At 37.7% G+C, this 19,257-nt stretch overlaps 1 protein-coding gene across 1 annotated transcript in view; it reads right to left on the bottom strand.

The window, feature by feature from the left end:
* Positions 1-383: 383 nt before the first annotated feature.
* The window catches only part of NECAB1 (N-terminal EF-hand calcium binding protein 1), a 30,857-nt gene continuing 11,983 nt past the window's right edge, over positions 384-19,257 (bottom strand). Inside the window, 7 exon segments of the mRNA XM_088163268.1 lie at positions 384-1,614; positions 2,500-2,592; positions 4,558-4,670; positions 6,118-6,184; positions 10,333-10,405; positions 12,833-12,940; positions 14,113-14,254. Coding sequence (XP_088019394.1) covers positions 1,305-1,614; positions 2,500-2,592; positions 4,558-4,670; positions 6,118-6,184; positions 10,333-10,405; positions 12,833-12,940; positions 14,113-14,254 — 906 coding nt within the window. The 3' untranslated portion in view covers positions 384-1,304.

Raw genomic sequence — 19,257 nt, 5'->3', positions numbered from 1 at the left:
TGTGTAAAGGAAGTTTGGAAGTTCCTCATCTCGGGTAAATTTGTTTGTAGAATAGAGCCTGTGTTCTAACTGCAGACAGGTTAAGGAGTTTTTTTCATTCTGATTTTACAGTAATATCACTTTATGGTTTCTAAAATTGTTTTGTTAAGTGTACTGGTAGGATTTCAGCCATAATTTTTTACTTCAAGATAATTTTCTGTCTTTCAAACACAAATATGATTTGTATAGATCAGTTGTGGGAAGCTCTTTCCATGAAACAGAGTTCAAATCATTGCACAGATTTCTAAATTACAGGTAATGTATAAAACTGTACAAAGATCTGTGAATGCATTAATTCCCATTGCCCTCCCCTCCCCAACCCCAGCAAGGAGTGCAGAGTGAGAAATGCAGTTTCTATGGTAACTGTCTGCCAGGACAGAGTGCTGCAGACTGAAATCCTTCTTAGCAGGCAGAGTAAATGCTTTTATGAGTACTTGGAATCCAATTTCAGACACTTCCATATTTAGGCACTCAAAAATTATGTTTACATTTTATTTTATGTTAATTATGCTTTACTCACTACCCTGCAACACTGCTGGATCATGTGCAGTCTCTTGGATACAAGGAATTTTAGAAAAATGCTTCATTGTTTCCTACAATCAAGTTTGTCTTAAATCCAGCAATATCCCAGTAAGATACAAGATTTACAGAAATATTTGGTTCATTAACTTCAATCTCCTGATTCTGCAGGAATCCCTGGTGTATAATTTTGTGTCCACATCAGGCTCTTGAGGTCTGAAGATGTCTTGGCTGATTTCTTTTAAGGACAAACCCCGGGTACATGACTATATTTATTTTTCTACTAAGTGGGGTTTTGTTATTTTAAATTTAGTCTGTATTCAGACACATGGGAAATTAGGGCTTCATTGTAATAGATTTTTGTTCCCTAAAATAAAAAAATAATACTGTCCTCTCTCTCTGTAAATATGGGATTGATGCTTTCCTTGCTTCATCCTGTACCTGCACTGTGTCTTTTATTTCTAGGAGAAAGATGTTACATGGTCATTGCTTTGTATTAAGAATAATAACTTGGAATCTTTACTACCTTGCTTTTTTTAACATAGCAGAAAGTGTGTACAACAAGTTGGTTAGTAAATATCAATTATTAGTAATTAAGGCTCCCTTCAGTCAATGTAAGTAGGAATTGAAGTCTTAATCAGAAAGGTTTTTTTTCCTTGAAAAGCATAAATGGGGTCTGTTTTACCATTCACAAATAGTATTGTTTATTCTAGATATTTTCTTAAATAGTGTATGTTAGTGTAACTTCACACTGTGTAAAATAAAGCACTGTAGGTCTTCTCCTTGCTGATGCATTTTAGATTTATATGGTTAAAATAAAAAGATTTGGAGTCCTTTTCTCCTCTATACTTTACTAAAGAAGATCTGAATAAGGGTGATATTATGCAATAGTCTTGCATATGGAACACACTAATAGAACCTTTTCCATGGAACAAAAAAAATAATGTGAAAAGTTGATATTTACCAGGGACTAGCATTGTTGTGATGAGCTCTGGGGTTTCCAAGAAACCCACGTTACTTCTTTGGAATTCCTTGCTGTAATTCCTTTGAAGGTGGCTAAATAATTGTAAAAAATAAAAATGTAACAGTTTTTCTAAAAGGCTCAATTTTTTTAAAATGGGCATTATTAGAAATTTCACAATTAGTGCTGTACAGAGATTCTGTGCTTCAAAACTTCAGTGGTAGTGGGAGAGGAGAGCAGACAAGCTATGTTATATTAAACACTGGTTTTCTTCTGTGCAGCTCGCTGTCAGTCTGATGCTCATCTCTTGGCTGTGACTCAGTGCAGTGTTGACATGTGTTACCAGTGCTCTTGAGTCTCTGTGATAGGAAACCCAGGAAAACTGGGATTTTGTTTGAAAGGAAAGCAGCAAAGCTGCAAGAGACTTCTCCATCTCCCTAAGAACAGGTTCTCTTTTCAGATTTAGGATCACAGGGTTAGTTTGTTTGAATGTTTTAACTAAATGTAGATAAGGATAATCCTTTTGTCTCTACTTCTGAGAGTAGGATGTGTAATAATTTCTATTTTGTGCCCAAAAGAGACACTCTGGGAGTCTGTTGGATGAGCTCCTGTGATGTGGATTGGGAAGATTTGGGAGAGTTCCCCATAACCACTTGCATGCTGAAGTGTGCTGCGGGCTGGCACATCTGTTTAACAGTGCCTTTTTGTTTCTTCTTTACATTGAAACTAGTGATATTGCTGTCCTCCTGGTTTTCTATTTCTGATGAGCTAACATCCACCTAATGCTATATCATTGTGTACTCACTTTCAGACTTTTTCTGTTTTGAATAATCACTGTTATCTTTCTGGAATTTTTATTTATGTTTCAGTATATTCAAGTCTTTAGCAACTAAGGTATTGTTCTGAAGTATTAATTGTGATATATTTAGCAAGAGATCAGTTAGCAGTATTTAAAATAATATGTAGTCAGTCTTTTACACAATCGATTTCTAACCTTCAGAAATCCTTCCAGGCATTCCCAGAGCTCATAAACAATGAAGTGGAAGTTATTTGGAATCTTCTGTATGGAAACACTAAAAATTTCACAATAGAACTAATTTAATGAAACAAAACAATGTTATTGGACATACAAATTTTATTCCTAACTGCTTATGAGTAGGAACAAATGCAGTGATTTTTGAAAAAACCTCCACAGAACAAAACAAGAAAACCAAACCCAAAACCAACACAATTAATAAACTTAACAAATGAGTGCTCATAGTGAACGTATACTGCAAATTATCTGAGCTTTTAAAAATAAAAACCCTTGTATATTTTTATTAATTCATATTTTTATGAAACTAATTTTTCAAATTGTTCCAATAGTGTAATTTATCTAAATAAATGCTAAACAGAAAATCAATCAAGCAGTTGTGCAGGGAAGATCATCTAATAAGTAGAAGTTACCCTTTTGTATGAGAGATGCATCAAAGTGTCATAGAATTTAGGTGTTTTGAAAGCAAATGGAGTAAATGAAGTATATGTATAATGGAGTATAAGCCAGGTAGGCTGATATCTGCTGCAGACACACTTTTTAAATAGTATTTTGTGTACTAGTTGTTCTTAAGTTATTCAAGTAACAGTTTCTCAAGAGTGAAAAATGACCCAGAGAGTATATGTTGTTCCTCTACACAGAATCATCCTACTTATTTATCCTGGCCATAAAAACTTTATAGCATGTAAAGTACTTATTCTCTTGGGTACTCGAATTGGTGTTTAGATAAGTAGCACAGAAAGTGTATATACAGATTTTTCCATGTGCCCAAGTGTGAGATTGCTGATCTCAGTAAGGATGTGCTTGAAAACTGGTCTCAGCTTATGCTTCATAATGATTTATTGGTTTTCTCCTGCTGTATGTGAAAGTGCATGTTAAAATAGCAAAAATATCAAAAGCTGCTGGAAAAAACAATTAAATTGTCAGTCAGTTAAAGCTACAGCAAAACCCATCCGTTAGGCGGCATTACAGACTTACCAAATGCCTGTAAACTTGGGAAAGAAAGGAATTTTCTGCCACCATTTCTTGACTTGCATTCTGAAATCATATAATCTCTCTTCCCCAGCATTCTGCAGTTAATACAGTATTTTGCTGGATGTTCATTTCTGGGAGGAGGCCAGGAGGACTCTCATTGGGGTTTTTTTCCATCTCTTGGCCAACAAGAGAATTTTATTTTCCTCATCAGTCTGCTTTTACAGGTGAACCACTGCAGAAAGACCACTCTTCTTCCAGCTCAATTTTTCTGGTCTATGTGAACACTGCTGATAAAATCCTAGATGTGATAATCTCATAGCAACAAGACTCATAAATTAGGAATGTGATAGATAGTCTGTGAAGCCCTAGAATATATAGGAAGAGTCTGTGTCGTGTACACATAACAAAAATATTTTTTCATAATGGTCTGTGGTATGTATCATTGTAGATCTGTCCATTACATTAAATTCAGAAATTAAATATAGTGGTAAGCCACTATAATTTATTCTTAACTCAGCTCTAATGTTTTATTGATTCTAAAAGGAGCAAAGCAGAGACAGTTTCATTGAAAATTTTACTTTTTAATTTTTCTAATTCTTTATTATGAATTAAAATTTTACAATGACAGCCCAAATGGAAGATTCTGAAAGCTTCCAAGCAGAGAACTGGCAAACAAGTTGATAAGTTGCTCCTTTGCCAGGTGAGCACGAATGAAGGTTGGCAAATGAGTTTTCCAATAAAGAATGTCAGTCTAGGAGCTTCCAGAAGTCATGAATTTATGACCTGCAGAGCTAACAAGGCTGGAAAGATTGTTTAGCACCTTTGGGATGTATGGTCATTTTGTAATAGTACCTAAAATATGCACATTCTGACATCTCTTTCTAGTTCTAGGTGTCTTTGAAAAGTTCTGTCTGACACACATAACCCACCAAGAAAGGTTTCATAGGTTCTCTCTTCATAAATAATCTGAGTTATTAAAAGAGAAAAGATTACATTTCTTCCTTCAGCCCAAGGACAGTAACGTAGTTACTGCAAGCAGCCACCTTGAGCAGAAGCAGATTCCACATACGGCTTCAGAGTAAGATGGAATTCCTCCACTTTTTCTTCTATCACAAACATTTGATGCTGAACAATCAATATGTGCTGATACAAAACCATTGCAATATTACTGCCACATCTTCCTCTGAATTCCTTGTACTTTAAACTCAGAAAAGTCTAACATGAAACACTACAAACCATAATCATAACAGAAAACCCACAAAATTTCCTGTGAAGTTTGAAGTCCCTGTTCTAGTGATCTGGAGTGGAGAAGCAGAAATGTTCAAGCATGGCTTTTATGTCTAGGCATGAGTGTCCACTTGAGATGGACAAACTCTGGAGGAGAGGCTTTTCAGAAGAAGGCAAAGCAAAGGCTGATCTTTGAGATGCTCAGTAATAAAGTCAGCATGTTTCCTTGGATGGATCTGTGTGCCAGCAGGTGTGAGGCTGGAGATAAGAGCATATCCCCACAGTCTGCATTGGATGCATTGTTGCTTTTGTTAAGGTGCTTTCATAGTTTTTACCTTTCAGAGCCCTAACCTGAATGAGACCCCTAAGATAGTCCATGTTAAGTGATGAACAGAGAGGGGGTTTTCCCTCCATTATTCTGCAGGAAAATGAACAGTCTTTATAAACAGGACTACGGAAGCAGCCAACAGTACAGAAGACCTATTTATCCTGAATTAATATAATTATCATTTAGCTCTTTCTAGTAGTTTATTTATTGATTAATCTATTGAAGCTTGTCAACTTTGCTAATAGAATACTGAAAGCAACACTATGTGTTTCTAAATGAGTACCATTTAATTAGTTGTACAAGTTTTTCACTTGTTTCTGCCTTGATTATGAATATTATTATACCATGGATTATAAGCAGTCTGCGTAGCAATACTGCATAATCTCATTTAAAAAAATATAATGCAATTCCTGTGATTAAATAATTTTTTCAAGTGTATTTGATTTGCATTTTGTTAGGTTCAAATGAATTTAGGAATGCTAGTACATCAATTTTGGGACATAAACTTGTTTAACAGTAAGCTTATTTCTGGTCACAATTTTGGTTATGTAGGATGTAATAAGCATGAGATACTCTTCCATTTTTCCTCATAAGATTTTCTATAGCAGTTTTGGGAGGGAGGGAGGCTGCATAACAATGGTTAAAGCATGCATACAGCACTTGGAGCAGAGAAGCTACCACCCCATAAACACTGTTGCCAAATTTGCTAAATCTTATTAAAGGCATGTTTTTGTCCTTGTGTCTATTAAGGTTTTGACTCACTCTATCCTTTGAAAACAATGCAAAAATTTAATATAAAAGTTTTGCCCACATATTCTAAATTTTGTTCTGTTGCCTTTTGCACAATGTATTCTGCTAATTAAAATGGATTCTTATAGCTGGAAAATGTGAGGATAAAGATTTTTAAAATTATTTTTTAACATAAGAGACCAGATGTGGTCTCAATGCCTGGTGTTTAAAATAAAATGTCAAAATCAAATAATTTTGACATTGTAAGATATTGATACACTGCAATGATTTTGATACTGTAAGAACAGTACTTAGAGATCTTGCATTTTCTTCCAAAACTTCCTCTTCAAGTGGCTCAAGCTTTAGGTCCTTTGAGGTAATTGAAAAGAAAATAGAAATTGTAAGAGTCAATACCACAGCTGTATTCCCCTCTTACATTTTTAACAAGCTATTCCAATAACTAGATTCTGTTCTACCTCAAGAAGTTAAATCCCTTCTTTATTAGTTCTAAGTCAAACACAAGTGTTTACAAGATCTTGCATGCCTCAGTTGTTAATTCCCCCCCAGGCTGTCTTGTAAAGTTTTATTTATAGTGCTTGGCAGGTGATTTTTCATTTTAACAAATCTGCTTGTTCCCAAATGTATGTTAGACTTAATTGAGAAAAGACAGACATCCTCTCAAATTGTCACAGGGACTGTGCAGATGAGCAAGAATGGTAATTGGAAATGAACTATCATCTACTATTGTGCAATCATAAAACTTTACACAGAAGAAACTTCTGTGCAGGGAGTTGTTTTCTAGCACTGAGAGAGATGTGCACGATGGTCCAAGTCAGGTTTCTGAACTGCTGCCCATGCTGTGAGGATGGGCTGGGCAGCAGCAAAGAGATGTGTCTGTGAGTACACCTGGTACACAAACTGGATGTCAGGAATCAGTGATTCACACAAACACCAACCAGTAGCACACAGAGAATCATTCTTTACTCGCCAGGCACATGCAGTGCCTCCTAACCCAGTGGCATTATGATATTCTGAAAAATATCCGTATTCCTGGAGGAAGAAAGCTGATTGATTTGCAATAAGCAGCTGGAGCAAAACATACTCTGTTAGTGGTGCTTCACTTCTCACTGACCACAGTTCTTGTGCAACAAAGAGAAAAAATTTCTTCCACTCCCAGGGTGGGTGAGGATTGATTAACCTCAGGTAGCAGCTGTTCTGCCAGCACAGATGCTGTACTCGCTGAAAAGCCAACAAAAGATGTGCAGGTAGAATTCAAATGAACAGAGGACCTCCACCAGCAGCAGGTGGCAGAGCAAGGCAGGAGTGAAGTATTCAGAAATTGCTGTATAGTTAAAGTCAATAAATGTGTGTGTGAAGGGAAAGACAGCCAGCTTTATTGTCAGTGCAGACACTTCAGATAAAAAAGCTGAGGGAAAAATGTGCATTCCTGAAGTGAAAGTTCACTTTCACTGCCATTTTTTTCTCAAGAAACATATGGAAAAAGAGAGGGGAAAAATGACTCAAGGAAGTACTGCAAAGTTTCTCTAAATGTAGAATGTAGCAAGAAAATAATTGTTTTCTTTGCCAGGATATGTAAATTTAGAACTTGAGTGAAAATAGACAAATTGCAGGACTGATTTGTGGTCAAATTCCCCTTTGACAGAACACAGCAGAAGAATTAGACAGCATTAAATCGATCCTTCACCAGGTAGCTTTCCAGTAGGAAAGCTGACTCTTAACTTGCTAGCCCCTTCCAGGAGTTAAAAATAATCTCTGGTAGCTCTTCAGTAATGTCTGGTGACCAGGCAGAGTGTGGCTGCACAGATGGGGTGTGTGTGCACAGCCAGTCTGTGTGACCTCAGAGATGTGAGCACTGGCACAAGGTCCCCACCTGGGTGGAAAGAGGGATCCTGCACTGGGGCTTGGCTCTTCAGCCTAAGGGCAGTAACCCAGTGCAGAACAGAGGTCCTGCCAGCCCAGCACCACTCAGCTTGGAAATAAAAACAGATGCAGCTCAGAGCTAGGGCTTTAAAAAGCCTTTGCAATCCTACCTCGCCTCAGCTGAGAAGTGGTGGCTTCTGAAATTGCCTTTTAGCATGACTATGCAATCCTTTCTGATCTATTTCAGGGCAAAGGCAGAAAGAGGGGTTTTAGTAGCTGCTGAAAGGCATCTGGTATATAATGCCTCTCACAGTCAGACATGGCTGTGAGATACAAAATCAAGCAGATGCAAATTTAGGCAAAGGTGAATATAGATAAGATTGTTTACCGGGAAAATTAGACTTTTGTAATTGCTATGTTTTATTAATCAGGTTTTATATTGACAAGGAGGTAATTATGGGACATTTATGCCCTGCCATTGTTTCCCTTTGGCACTGAGTTCCTTTCAGACTGAGGTTCTCTGTCATTTGTCTGTAGGAAATTTGATCATTTTATAACATCCTTGTTATTTACCAGTTTATTTACCACAAAATATTTGGCTGCTTTCCGTAACATTTGCATTGCGTTATTGCTGAATGACAGCTTTATTTCTTTGTTAAGTAACATTCTTTTAAATGTTTTCTTTTGGCATCAGTCCATGTCAGGTGAAAACTGTGGCAGGGCAGTGAGCTGCTGTTTCCAAAGCAGAGTGCAGAGTAAAGCCAAACTTACCTTTCATGGTGGACTATGATATTTCAGAATCCAATTTATATCTATTCAGAAAATGATCAAGTTGCTACTAGAATGCCATTAATGTGGTAACTGTGTAATTGCCTTTCCCATGCAGAAATGACCTCCAGGAGGAAGTGGCTGGACAGAGGCTCACGGGTATTCCCTGGCCAGAGCTCACTGGACTGAGCAGACCATGAGGAGCTGCCGAGCATGGCAAGGAGCAGAGTGAGAAGCTGTGACAGAAGTCATGGATAGTGCCACAAGGAATGGCTGAATTTCACAGCTGGGTAAGGAGAAGTGATGTGAAAGACTGTTAGACTGCAGGGATAGCCAAAGGGAATACTGAGCTCCTTTTGGAGCAAGGCCAGCAGTGCTGGGGGTGGCCATATGCAGCTAATCAGTAAAAAGGCTGAGATAACAGAAATACCAAAGTGAGACCAAAGGGGAAAATAATTAGGGACAGTTTTTTCATTTGAGAGGAAGGAGCAGCAGAGAAAGGTCATTGTGCTTCTCTTGCTGAGCCATGTGCCAAGTCCTCACCATTTATTGGGGATTTTTTGCTAAATTACTTACCTAAGTATTTTCTGTGTGTGTAACTTGCTGCTGAACTCAGGTTGGACTAGTGGTTGAATAACATGACATTTTTCTGCCATGACCCAAGGTCTGAGCCAGTACCTGGGTAAGGGGTATGGGTCAGCCACAAAAAGTGGATGACAATATTCACGAGGGAATATCCCAATCAGTTAGAAAGAAAGAACAGAATCAGGCTGTTTCATGTCCCTGTGAGTGCTGCCTGTGTGTGGCTGCTGGTGAGACACCCATGCCAATGTCTCTGGAGTACAGGCACAGTCTTGCTGCTGGTGAGCACTGACCTGTGGGGAGGAACAGCATCAGCTGCACTGGGACAGGAGCTACTCCTGGATTTGAGAGCACTTCAACCCAAAACCTCACCTCTAGTGGACAAGGAGGAAGAAACACCCTGGGTCTCAAAATCCTCTGAATTCAGACACTACCCTAGCACCGATCTGAAATTGTCTGTCTGTCCTTCAATAGGGAAACTTAGTGCAGAGAATAACTCAGGAATTTATAACCTTACTTTTTCCTCTGCTGTTCTTTCTTCTCAAAAAACCCCAAACAAATGAAGAGAAAAAAAAGAAAAACAAGAAAAAAAGAAAAAAAAAATCATCACACACAGATTATAAGACAACTTTTGAACATCAGAGTAGTAATCAAGTCTGAATAATAAAGAAGAATAGATATTTTCTGTACTGACAGATGTAGCTCAGGATTTTACAAGCACTGTGAAGCTCTGTCATTGTTGGATCAGATGGATCATTTGTCAGAATCCCGGAGGGCTCTGCTTTGGTGTGGGAACCACAGGTGGTTTCGGGGCTCTGGGGGCTGCTGCGGCTGGCTCCCAAGAAGGATTTGCATTAGATTTTGGCTGAACTGTACTGACAAGAAAAGTGGTTTAATCTTTATAAATGAGTATTCTCTGATGGGAAAGGAGGAAACAAAACTTTCTGTCAAACTTTCATGAGAAAGTCTGGAGAGAAAGAGGAAAATATCAGATCCTTGTTTCTCCAAACAAGCATAAATAAACATGTTAACATCCTCCAGTCATAGAATAATACAATTTTTCCACATCTTTATGAAAAGTTGAATCTGTGGTGATGGGAGGGGGAAAGAGAAACATGGAAAAACAATGCCATGAATAGGAAAGAGGAAGGTGGAAGAAAAATGTAGGCATTTAATGAGTGTTAGCTCTCTTAGGTAATGTTGCAGCTGGGGCATTGAAACCATTTGTGTTTTAAGGATTGCTTTACTGAAAGTGAAAGAGGAAACAGGTGAAAAAGCCCACACATCTTCTTTTCCAGTCTATCAATTAGCTTCTGGAGTCTGTTTATCTGGATTACTCAGTGGCTGTCTTCTTCAATCCAACCTTTGGAAAAGATAAATGATAAACATTTATAAAATGTTACTAAGTTGCTGCTACGTAGTATATTCCTGATTTTATAAAAAAAATTTACTCTGCAATTTATTTGGCTTCTCAAACATTGTGCTGCAACTAGTTCAATGTTCATTTAGGTGAAACTAAAGGAAAGCATGATTTTGAATGATGATTTCTATGAATTATTTTCTTTCTGTTTAAGATACAATAGAAATCCAATACAGAATGAAAACTGCATTCTAGATAAATGCCAGTGCTTTTGAAATCATGATGGTAACGAAGAAAGTTCTCCATCTCCACTGCAGGTATGTTCCTGTCAGTGTAGTGACCTGACCATAGAATTGCAGAATGGTTTGTGTTGGAAGGGACTGTAAAGATCATTCAATTTCAACTCCTCTGCCATGGGCAGGGAACCTTCCACTAGATCCGATGGCTCAGTGCCCCACCCAACCCAATCTGATGTCATATAGCAAGGGTGGAGCTACAGAACTATAGTATAGACTATACTGTTCCAGAAGGCACAAGCAGCTGGGCTGTGAGGATGGTGAAGGGTCTCGAGGGGAAGCCATCTGAGGTCACTTGGCTCGTTCAGTTTGGAGGAGACTGAGGGGACACCTCCTTGCAGTCTGCAACTCCCTCATGAGGGGAAGAAGAGGGATGGGTACCCATCTCTTCTCTGTGGTGAGAGTGACAAGTGACAGGACCCAAGGGAATGGCATCAGTCTGTGTCAGGAGAGGATAAAGCTGGGTATCAGGACAAGGTTTTTCACCCAGAGGGTTGCTGGGCACTGGAACTGGCTCCTCAGGGAAGTGCTCACAGCACCAACAGTTCAAGAAGCATTAGGACAATGCTCTCAGGCACATGGTGTGATTCTTGGGAATGGCACTATACAGGGCCAGGAGCTGGACTTTGATGATCCTTATGAGTCCCTTCCAACTCAGGATATTCTGTGATTCTGCGAGTCCCTCCAGCGTCTCTGTAAAGTTTTGCTTTGCTGAAGTCTCATGAAAATTTTCTGCCAAATGAAGAGGACCATACTCAAGGGAACAAATATGTGCATTATTAAAGTAGCTCCTGGCATCACCCACCATGTAAATGTGTACATAAACGATTGCTTTAAAGAGAGAGGAAGGTTATTTATCAGAAATTGAAGATTTTTCAATAAATCCTCTTGTTACGCACATTCATTAACCTTCTCATTTCTCAGCTCAGACTTCTTGTGGCACTTGCATATATTTTGACCAAAGAAAGAAATCCTCATGCTGAGAACATACCACAGCTGTGGTCTGTAGAGGAGGCAGGGTGTGGATTTAGCTGTACAAGTACACAGGCTGAAGAAATGCTGGCCTGAGCCTGAGTGCATGTACACACCAGTGTTACTGTGCCTGTGGGCAGCAGGCAGTAAGCAGGAAGACCAAGTGCCAAGACAAACACAAATCTTGTGTAGGAAAGCAGACAGCTGTCAGCTCTTAGTAGAGCTGTGGAGGAAAATGTCAGCTCTTTAAGATTACACCAATACAGTAAGTGGATTTGGTAGAGCTTGCATTTGTTTGGGTTCCTTCTGGATTAGGAGTGCAGCTACAAGGCTCTGTGGGCTTCCTTGCTTGGAACAACATCAACTCACAAGAGACCAAACATCATCTTGCAGCACTTGCTCTCAAGGAACAGCATCACTTGGTGAGTGGCAGAAGTGAGTCATGAATGTAGTGACAGAAAGGTCCTCAGGACAGGGTTTAAAGGGAAGAGGTCAGCACATGACTGCAAGCAGTGACTGGTCAAGAAGTGAGTTAGACTCATCACATATTTTGTTGTTTCAGTCATCTTCATGCCTTGATTCTGGGACATGCCACTAAGCACAGGGATGTCATCACTGCAGCCTCATGCTTAATGTCACTGCTGCCAAAGAATCCCATTTAGGCCATTTACCAAAGTACTCTATCATTTTCCAAAGCAGAAATGCTTCTGCAGACTTTTTGCTGTATAATCTTACATGAAATACTCTTTTCTTTCAGGTTTTGTATTTTCCCTTGCTGCTTATTATTTATTCCCCTCAGCTGAGATGTGAGTCATAGCAGAGAACTTGGTTGTATATGTGTTGTAGCCTACACCTTTTCATTCATACCTGCAGTATGAATGCAGTAAAGATTGCCTAAAAAATGTTGAATCAATCCAGAATACACAGTTTGGCCCACAATTAAAATTTTATCTTTTATAATTTCAGATCTATGGTTATGCATTAATTTTGCTCAGCTTCCTCAGTTTTCAGTTAATACCTTCTATATTGAATTGAAATTGTCTTCTGTCAGTAAAGTGTCTGAGTTAGTTACATGTCTAAATTAAATTTTTGAGAGGAAGGTGTGTATATATTTTTCTGTATATATATGTATGCACGTGTTTTAAAATGTGAAATACCATACCTATTCTAGAGTAAGGGTAATTTGATGACAGGCTGTTGTTCCTCTGAAGCCTTCGAGCTAAGTGTTTTCCTGGCCACTGAACTGAGAGCACTTCTTTTTTTGTTGTTGTTTTTTGGGGTTTTTTTGGTTTTGTTGGATCTTTTCTGCACAGAAACACAGGAGACTTCTTAAGGAAAAATATGTGGGAGAGCTCTTCTCTCTCTGTTCTCAAAAAATGCACTTCTATGTTCCCTTTTGAATGAAATAAAAAGAAATACCTATTAAGAGTGCTGGATTATTTTCTAGATTTTCACTATTACTCATTAGTTTTGATTAGGTCATTAAAGAAGTTAACAGGAAAAAAAAAAGAAGGTTAAGCTGACATAAGCCTAAGTCTTTGAAGGAGACAAATCTCAAGGTCAGTATCTCAATCTTAATGATGTGGTTCTGACCTAAGTAATCATTCACAGTTTCTTCATTCACAGGAGTTTTGTAGCATCACTGCAGAGGAGCTCACATGAATAGAGGAACACAGACACTGTGCATGCTCGGTGCACCCTAAGACTTTTCTTGATTCCTACAGTCAAGGTACTGGCACAAAACAAACAAGAAAATGACACTGCTAACAGAAAAATACATTTCCAACAGAAAGGTCTTAAGACCTTTGTCTATAACAGTTTGTATTCTGCTTTCCTTATTGTCTTTAACAATAGCATACTGAGGAAAAAATTCCATATAGCCAAGTAACTTTTCAAAAAGATTTTGATCCTTAATTCTCATCACGGAGATCATTGTACTAAATTCATCTAAAACCCTTGGATGGATAAAGGCTACCCAGGTGACTGAGAGTTTATAGAGCTAGATGTGAACCAGGAATATGGCCATATATTCTAGGAAGAAGCTGTGACAAGTAAAAGCCTGGCTATTTCTTCTTTTAACATGGAGATCATTGTGCATGAAAAAAAAGTCATGAAGTTGGAAAAAACAAACAAAACTGTCATCTTAGTAATTTCAGAGCTCTTTATATTGCAGTGGTTTGGTTTCTACATTTGATACTAAACTGTCCAGGGATTTAAAAAGAAGTCAGCAGAACCTAGCATGTACCAAAATGGTTGTCCTACAGGCAGCCCACCACAGGATCACATGCATTCAATTTCAGGAAAACTCCTATTAGTGGGTTCCTATAGGGAATTAAAAGTGTGTCCTTATCTCTCCTGTTATTCCCTATATCAGATTTCTGGGTGAAATGTAAAGCAGCGAGCTCACTCCTCACCCCCTTCCCTGCAGCTGAAGAGGATTTTCTCTCCTCTCCTGCTGGGTCTGCTGCTCCGTGGTTTCCATGGCACACTCCAGGGAGCTCTGGAGGGATTGCAGCTGGTTCAGTGTCTCCCTCAAAAGAAAGCGAGTCACAAACTGGTCTAAATTGAAAGCTTCCTGATAGTTCTAAGAATTACATGAAAAAAAAACCCCAAAAGGTCAGGTTTTGCTTACTAAGTTAGAAATACACAAGGGAAGGTTCAGACTTCATTCAGAAAGGAAGCAGGTTGGATGTTTCCATGTTTACATATGTAAACTATGTAAGCAACCTTTATTGCTGGACAAAAAGACCTCTGAATTTCCAGGTGTAGGCACAACTCACACTCAAACTGAGAGGCCCAAGCACACAGTGACACAGCACAGTTCCTACTCAAAAAGACCCTTTTCTTTACATCGTTAACTCCAGATGATGGCAGCACCACATTACTTCTGAAGTGTGGAAAAGCCAAAATAAGACTGATAGCTGCAGAACTGAATTTAAAGTTTTAATCCAGATCCACTCTTGTGAAAAGATGTTCCTCAAGCTCACTGGTCTTGTCAGACACTGATTATAGGAATAGTTTTTGAGCAGGGCACATGCTTACGATACTCCCCTGAAAAATCCCACTAGCAGTTGGCTGAGGACTGGGCTAGAGAGGCTGCCTTCTAAATTTAACACTCTTCTACTGATTTTTGTTCCTTTAATTTGTTTAATTATTTTTTGAAACCATATATCTGTATATTTAAAATTTCATTAAATGCATCTAAATGTTATTTAAACTAGAGTTTGGTTATTACAAAAGTTTGTACGTATGCTTAGCAATTTGTAGTGGTTCTCTGAATAATGACATTTCCAATGTATTGCATAAAAAAATATTTATGGGGTTTTTTTTTGTGTAGATAATTTCAGAAAACAATTTTTATGACTGTTGTCACCCTGGCCCAATAAATCTTATTTCTGTGGCTGGGGTATAATTTTGCATTTCTGGCAAGCCCAGATCTCCAAAAACCCACTGTGTTCCCTTCCAGCCGTGCCCTTTATGTGATTCTGTGATTTGGCAGTTCTGCAATAATATGTAGGTAATGCTTTGCGAGGGGGGTCACCTTTACAATAATATAAACACCCTCTTTCTTTTTTTCTCATTAATAAATGTAACAGAGAGGACAGAACAGACCTGTAGAACTTCTGCTTACTGTGTTGAGGTTGCATCAGGGACAGAGATAGAAAATTGATTTATATCTCTAAAGCTCTGAATGAATTTTTTGGCTCCTCACTCAGCTAATCTTGAAAACTTTTGGGCACAATTCAGTCAAAAACAGTTTCATAAAATATGAGGTGCCTTTAAACAAAGATTTCTTTAGTCACCACATCTGAAGAAAGATGATGCTCCCCTAGCTCCAAGCTTTAAAGAAGACCTGTCACTTCAATGGCATTGCCTCCTACACTATCTGAGAACCCATTTGAGTATTTTTGGCAATACATATGGGTATTTTTAAGATATTCCATGTTCTTTCCAATGTGAATTACAGCTGAAATGCCTTTCTGATTTTAAGACTTCTCTTAGAATTTTTCCATATATATGTTTACAATCAGAACATAAATACAAGATGTTTTGAAATTTAAATGTAAAATTAAAGATTGTCAGATAATAGCTTTAAAAGCATTTTGCTCTTAAATGAGCACAATCTTTTCACAATATATGTTAGTAACTTAGCTCTTGTTGGAAGACTTCTGCCACAGAAATCTCAGTGGTGGTGTTGAATCCCCCATGAATCATCAGAAGCTACTTATGTAGCCAGAAACTTTTGGTCTTCTACATTTACTTCTTCTGTCTGTCTTCAGATTAATCAGCTGTGAGTCACTTTCCAGCAAATAATTTTCATTGATAAAATTTTAAAATAGATCCTCATGAGTGATTGTCTGTCTACCTGAGGGACTCACACTAGTCTATAACTAATGTTTATGGCAACGCTTTTATGATTACTTAATCTGTTTGTGCAATAGGAAAGCTGTTATTTTATTCTTCTTCTAAACTCTCTCCATTTTAATTGATTTAAAACTTCAGTGAACCTGACAAATTATTTAATTTCCAAAAATTTTGATTCTCTGGCATGTTAGAAGAACACGTGTGAATCTGTGCAGCATGGACAGATAATAAAATTCAGTAGAAATCCAGGGTATATTTTCTTTTTTTTTTCAGCTTTTGGAAAAAAGTGAACAAATCATCCCAGAACTAACAATTTCTTGTAAGTTTTTGAACTGTGTTTTAAAATTCTTGGCATCCAGAAAGTAAATGTTGCAGATATCTCCATATTGCTTCTTACTGATACTCATGGCAAATCTGATACAGGCATGCTGAATTACAATATAAATGTATATCAGTATAGCTTAATTTTGAAAACTGTCCAGGTGGGCTCTCACAGATAGATTATTTTATCATATAAACATTAGCTGTGTAATACTTACTGCTGTCTGAGGCTACTGCTTTCTAACTCCTCCAGAAAAAAAACAAACCTAGAACAGCTTTCCTGCATCTGAAAATTAATAAGATTTTTTTTCATTAGAACTACTCCAAGCTTTTGCATTGCATTGGGATTTAGTCTTCTTTTCTTTATATTCCTGTCCCATAATTTCTATCTTTAAAGGCTTCCCTATGGAAAATATCCTTGTGATCTTTAGATATATCTAAGAGTTACCTTATCAGATTTACAGAGCTATTGTTGGAAAGGTGGGAAAGGTAGACAGGATGCTGTGGCAGTCTAGAATTATCAAAGATTTTCCTTATGTATATTTTACCCAAATATTAGTGCTTACAACTACTCTATGTAGAATTACTTAACTCTTTTAATGCACATAGTTGAGCAAATAATTACAAATTATTTACTGTTTTCTTTAAAGAATTGCTGAGTCAAGAAATTCTGAGCTCACAGCAATGTTGGGCAGCTTCAATTCCTGCCCAGTGAAAAATAACTACTACCTGTCTTTCTAAAGTTCTTCAAAGATCACAGAAGAAGGTGTTCAGCATGTATAAATGATCTAGTAAGTATAATTTAAGTCATGGAGGTGCAAAGATTGTCCATTACAATTTAATTTAAACCTCAAGTAGCTATTTAAACCTCATTAGTAGCCATGCTTTGGTATTCTTTCACCACTCTATTTCCTTAAAAAAATACCTTATTTTGTATTTCACTAAAGGCACACCTGTACAACACTTCTGTATCAATTTATTAGGTTTATATTAGGGTAGAATCAGCTTAAATGGCATACCTAGCATTGGTATTGTCAGTGCATCGTGCACCAATCAGTAATGGGATCCATGGATGGTGTCTGTACATAAACTAGAAAAATAGCCCATTTCTTGAATTTCATTAGCTGTAAGTTACTGTTCGTTAGTGTACACATTACACTGCACCACAGTTTGCACAGTCCAGATGAAATAAGTCTGTGTTAACATATTGTTCTGCTTGTTAGTTTTACAGAGTGTGAATGAATGAGGGTAATTTTCCACATCTTCCTCATCAAGAGGCAACTGTGACCTTTGTGAGCAGCAAAGATTTTAGTTTCCTTTAATGCAACTGAAAATGCACATAATTAGTGGTTTCACTGTGGAAAAGGTCACTGTGGTATTTTAAAGTGTCTAAAGGCTGTCTTAAAAAGTGCAGAAGAGGTTCTCCTTTTACAAAGGCAGAGGAGGCAGGGTTTAGGAATCTCCTAGTGCAGTCCCCATCTCAGGGTTACCAAGGTTCAGCAGCTCTTGATCCTCAGTCTCTGGTGCCAGCCTCAGCCCTCTGCCCTGGGTGACTTGACCATGCAGCTTCATTTGTCAGAGGAGCAGCTCCTTGAGATGGAGGCGTGGCACACTTCTACTGATATATTACTTAGCAATTTTCTGTTTCCTATTTATATGCCATATTAAACATAATTTCACAAAAAAAAAATTATGCTTATTTTTACAGAATGTACCCTCAAGTCAACTGAAAAATAATTAGCACTGAGTAGAACTCAGTAAGGAATAATCTATTTAAATTTCTCTTTTTCATGGAATGTCTCCTGCCCTGTAAGTTTTTAGATCCCAAATTAGAGGGACAATGCCTCGGGTTACAACTTTAAATTGAGGATATAAGATTACTCAGAATAACTTCACTAAAATGAAATTCCTAAGATCTAACTCTTCAGACTGTAGGAAGAAATCAAAACAGCATCAGAATAAAATCATAATTTCACCAGAAGCCATATTGCAAAATTCTCAGTGTATTGTCATCACATAAATGTACAGCATCCTCACTGTAAAAGTGATCAAAGGAAGGATGTGCCCAATTATTAGATCCAACTGTGAATATGGCACAAGTTTTACGAGTTTATCCAAGTATTATATTTAGCATAAGTTGTGTGTTTAAATTCTACCTAGAGAATTGGAACGGTGACAATTTCTACCATCTGCAGTGCTGACATAACAGCAATGAAATAAAATAGGCAGCCATGGCTGATTAGAAAGAAGATAATCACACATTTGTAATAGCATCTCTCAGAACAGAGTACCACTCTCCTCTGCTGGGATTACTGAAGGAGTAATACACTGTTATTGCAATAATAGTGTGTACAAAATCCATCCATGGATAAAAAGTAACTCCTATTTGAGTGCTATTGGGTGCATCAGGTAGCTTAGAGACAATGAATTGTTTTGGCTGTGTTTGATATTGGCAGGTAGCAGGGAAATGTGTACTGCCATTGCTCCAGGGAAAAGGTTGCAATGATACATAGGAAACATCAAAGCTGCTGGTGGTTTTGATGGGTATCAAGAGGAGAATGGCTAGTTAAATATTTATTTTTCTGCTGTGAAGTAATTTCTCTTTAGAGGTATGTATATTAAATTAAGGGGGTTTTCATTTTATCTTTATTTCTGACTAAACACATCTTCTCGGCTACTGGCAAAAATTTGAGTATTGTGTCTTTCTGACCCAGGAGGTATAAAACTTCCACAAAAAAAAGATGAAATAATTTCCCAAGAATTTTCATTACCCTGATAAGGAGCTAGAAGAGGAAAGACGTGGATCTCTGGAATATCCTTGCATGACTGCTCAGAATTAATTGCTTGCAGCTTTTTGAATTTATCTTAATTTGCTTTGACTTGCACTAATAGTCACAATCT

This window comes from Sturnus vulgaris, chromosome 1 (assembly GCF_052056855.1).
Source record: "Sturnus vulgaris isolate bStuVul1 chromosome 1, bStuVul1.hap1, whole genome shotgun sequence".
NCBI lineage: Eukaryota > Metazoa > Chordata > Aves > Passeriformes > Sturnidae > Sturnus > Sturnus vulgaris.
Note: the sequence above shows the minus strand (reverse complement) of the source record. Positions and strands in the feature narration are given on the sequence as shown.